General features: G+C 38.7%; 1 protein-coding gene across 1 annotated transcript in view; it reads left to right on the plus strand.

The window, feature by feature from the left end:
* Positions 1-2,190: 2,190 nt before the first annotated feature.
* Positions 2,191-3,144, plus strand: part of LOC121302096 (matrix metalloproteinase-17-like) — a 9,893-nt gene continuing 8,939 nt past the window's right edge. Inside the window, exon 1 of the mRNA XM_041231917.1 lies at positions 2,191-2,331. Coding sequence (XP_041087851.1) covers positions 2,287-2,331 — 45 coding nt within the window. The 5' untranslated portion in view covers positions 2,191-2,286. The remainder of the gene's footprint in view (positions 2,332-3,144) is intronic.

Raw genomic sequence — 3,144 nt, forward strand, 5'->3', positions numbered from 1 at the left:
ATGCATTGTAGTAAATGCTGGAGACAGAGAGAGGGAGGGGAGAGAAACGAACAGTGAAAGTCTGAGCGAAATTGAAAGAAAGCGCTTTTAAAAATAATAATAATAATTAAAAAAAAAACGTTACTTCGATATACACAGGTAAGTTTAATGTATTTGTCAAATTTAAAACCGAACACTGCTTCTCTTAATGGGCTCCATATCAACGTGTACGTCCGGTGACTGCATTGGAAGGTAGAGAAAGTGTCCAAAAGAGGTTAATAATAATAATAATAATTCTGTTTTTTTTTTGTTTGTTTTCAGCTTCGGGATTTTTTGGAAGAGTGAAAAATAAATCAATATTTGTTGTTGAAGACATTTTAGCACTTTTTTTGGGGGGGGTGGGGGGGGGGGGGGGAAACCAGTCAGAAAGAAAACACGGTGAAGAAGAAGGGAATTTATCGGAGACCTCCGCTGCAAAACCCGAGAAGCGATATTTCTGGTTTTCGTTTGTTGTGTTCAAGATTTCACAAGGAACAGGAAACTTCTCGGTCCAGTGCCACGATTCAAAACGTTACAGCATCGCCAAAAAAAAATATTAAAAAAATAACTATTTACAAAAACAATATTAAATTACCAAGTGGGTACACAACAAATGGTTCACAAGGTTACATTATATATATTCTATATATATATATATATATATATATATATATATATATATATATATATATATATATATATATACACCCATCCGTGGTTCAGTAAACTAGTGTTTCACACGTGAAGGAGAAAACGCCGTTTCATTAACCTACGATCTATTTAGCTTTAAAGATCTTCAGTTTAGCGTTACCAGGGACCCCAGGCTCAAGCAAGGGCGTTTTGAAAACTGTACACTTGCCCTTTTTCGTTGTTGTTGCAATTTTACAAAAGGAACTGGTTCGTTTTTTTTTCTGAGAGCAAGGTAGCGTATTATTATTATTATACGGCCTACACTATACAATAACTATAAATATAGTTTTATTTAATTCCCGATACAATTACGCACCGGATACCACAGTGATGTGCGTGCATGATATGCGGTCTATAGACCTATAACTCCTACTCTGTGTGCTATATACGATATTCATAGGAGTTTTGATACCAGGTCTTTCCCGGCGGAGCCACTGACTCCTCGGGTGTGAAACTGAGGTTCTGGTGTAAATTGACTTGGGATAAAAGCGCCTGCTAAATCGTTCATAATTACATTAAGGCTCTTATCGCGCTAGTCCGAATTGACCATATATCGCGTTAGCCGTATACACGGCTGTATACCCACCATAGCGCGCTGCGCTCTGTGGCGTTTGCGTGTTAGGGGGTCTGTCTGGGAGGGGCTTACTGTATTATACAGAGAAGTACTGTCACTACCAAATTGGTTTGGCTATTGAAATAGGAATTGTTTTAGCTAACACGCACACACTCACGAAGACACTCGGATAATTAAATTGTTCTCCTTGGGGAGCCGTTTCAGGGCGACTTTTATTTGATTAGATTTTTTTTTTTTATTATTCTTTGAACAATTTAACAAGACTTTTTTTTTTTTGGCACAGCGAATTCCCAGCGGGATCGCTGTAATGTGATCTGAAAGTCAACCTGTCTTTTTGTGTGTGTGTGTGTGTGTGTGTGTGTGTAGGTGCTTTCGAACCGGGACAGCGGGACTGGTTGACAGGCGGAGAGATCTCCAAGACACGAAGGAGCATTGGAGAAGCTTATTTTAATTTCTCGTGTGTGTGTGTGTGTGTGTGTGTGTGTGTGTGTGTGTGTGGCGCAGACAGCACCGGATAACTTCAAAAGGGACCTAGAAACCCGTTCAATACAGATTTATACTCTGATTTTAAATCGATTCTAATTTCAAAGACGGGCACAACGAAGGGGTGTCTGTAGCCGTTTGAGACTCGCAAGCCTACAGCCAGTGCCTTTTCCAAGTCGGCTGAACCAGCTATAACTTAGACGGACTGCGCACAGAGGAATGCTCTCGTTTCTTTACGTGTAAAACCAAAAATAGAGGGGCTGTTTTGAAATTCTGGTCAGTGTTTCGCTCGTTCGTTCTGTACAAGACTGGCTTCTGGATCTTGTTCTGAAGTCTTCTGAGAGGGCAGCTCGATGGGCTCGATATGGATAATAATATTATAATAATATAACTGAAAATAATTATAGTATTATATATAATAATAATAATAATAATACTGAAACCAGTATGGAAGTTTTAGGGACGCTGCTTGTCAAATTCCTCGGACTGATGTCGTGTTTATCGAGTCGAGGGCTTTCTGAATGCACTCCTGTACCGACGCCCCGGATGAGAGCACGGAGGTGGTGGTAAGTATTATATTATATATATTATTAATAATATTAGTATTAATATTATATAATTATGATTATTTTAAGTATATATTACCCAAAATTTACAGTGGTTACCACTCCCCCATAACATTGAAGGTAACGGGGGCTAATAGTCTCAATATTGTTGACAGCGTTATTACATGGGCATATATAGATATATAGATAGATAGATTTATTAAATGTTTTTAATATCTGCCCTTACAAGTCACTGCGTGCACAATTGCACCATGTTGAATTTCTTATATGTTTATAATGCGTAGATGCTTTTTTTAAAATTATTATTTTTATGACAGGGTAACTTCTCGAACTCCACATAAAACTGCTTTTAAAAAATGATCGTGAGGGAGCTGGTTATGATCAAAGCCGTTCACACCTCTGCACTCGCAGATCTCTAAATAAACACATCTCTAAACCCTAAATAAAATCGATCCCCCTGTTTAGACTGCCCTTGATCGCCCCCTTCTGGTCTGCTCCTGGACTCGCCTGACCTCAGCGCCTCATCACTGGATCCTCAGCTGACGCGCTATCCAGCACTATTGCACTGCTAATCTGTCACTGCAGATATAACTCGCTGTGATGCTAACTTGCAGCCTCCTAGTTCATACTGTATTCTAGCAGTGTTATTATTATACACAGCCTCCTAGTTCATATTGTATTCTAGCAGTGTTATTATTATACACGGCATCCTAGTTCATATTGGATTCTAGCAGTGTTATTATTATACACAGCATCCTAGTTCATATTGTATTCTAGCAGTGTTATTATTATACACAGCATCCTAGTTCATAT

The sequence above is a fragment of the Polyodon spathula genome, chromosome 29 (genome assembly GCF_017654505.1).
Source record: "Polyodon spathula isolate WHYD16114869_AA chromosome 29, ASM1765450v1, whole genome shotgun sequence".
NCBI classification, from domain to species: Eukaryota; Metazoa; Chordata; class Actinopteri; order Acipenseriformes; family Polyodontidae; genus Polyodon; species Polyodon spathula.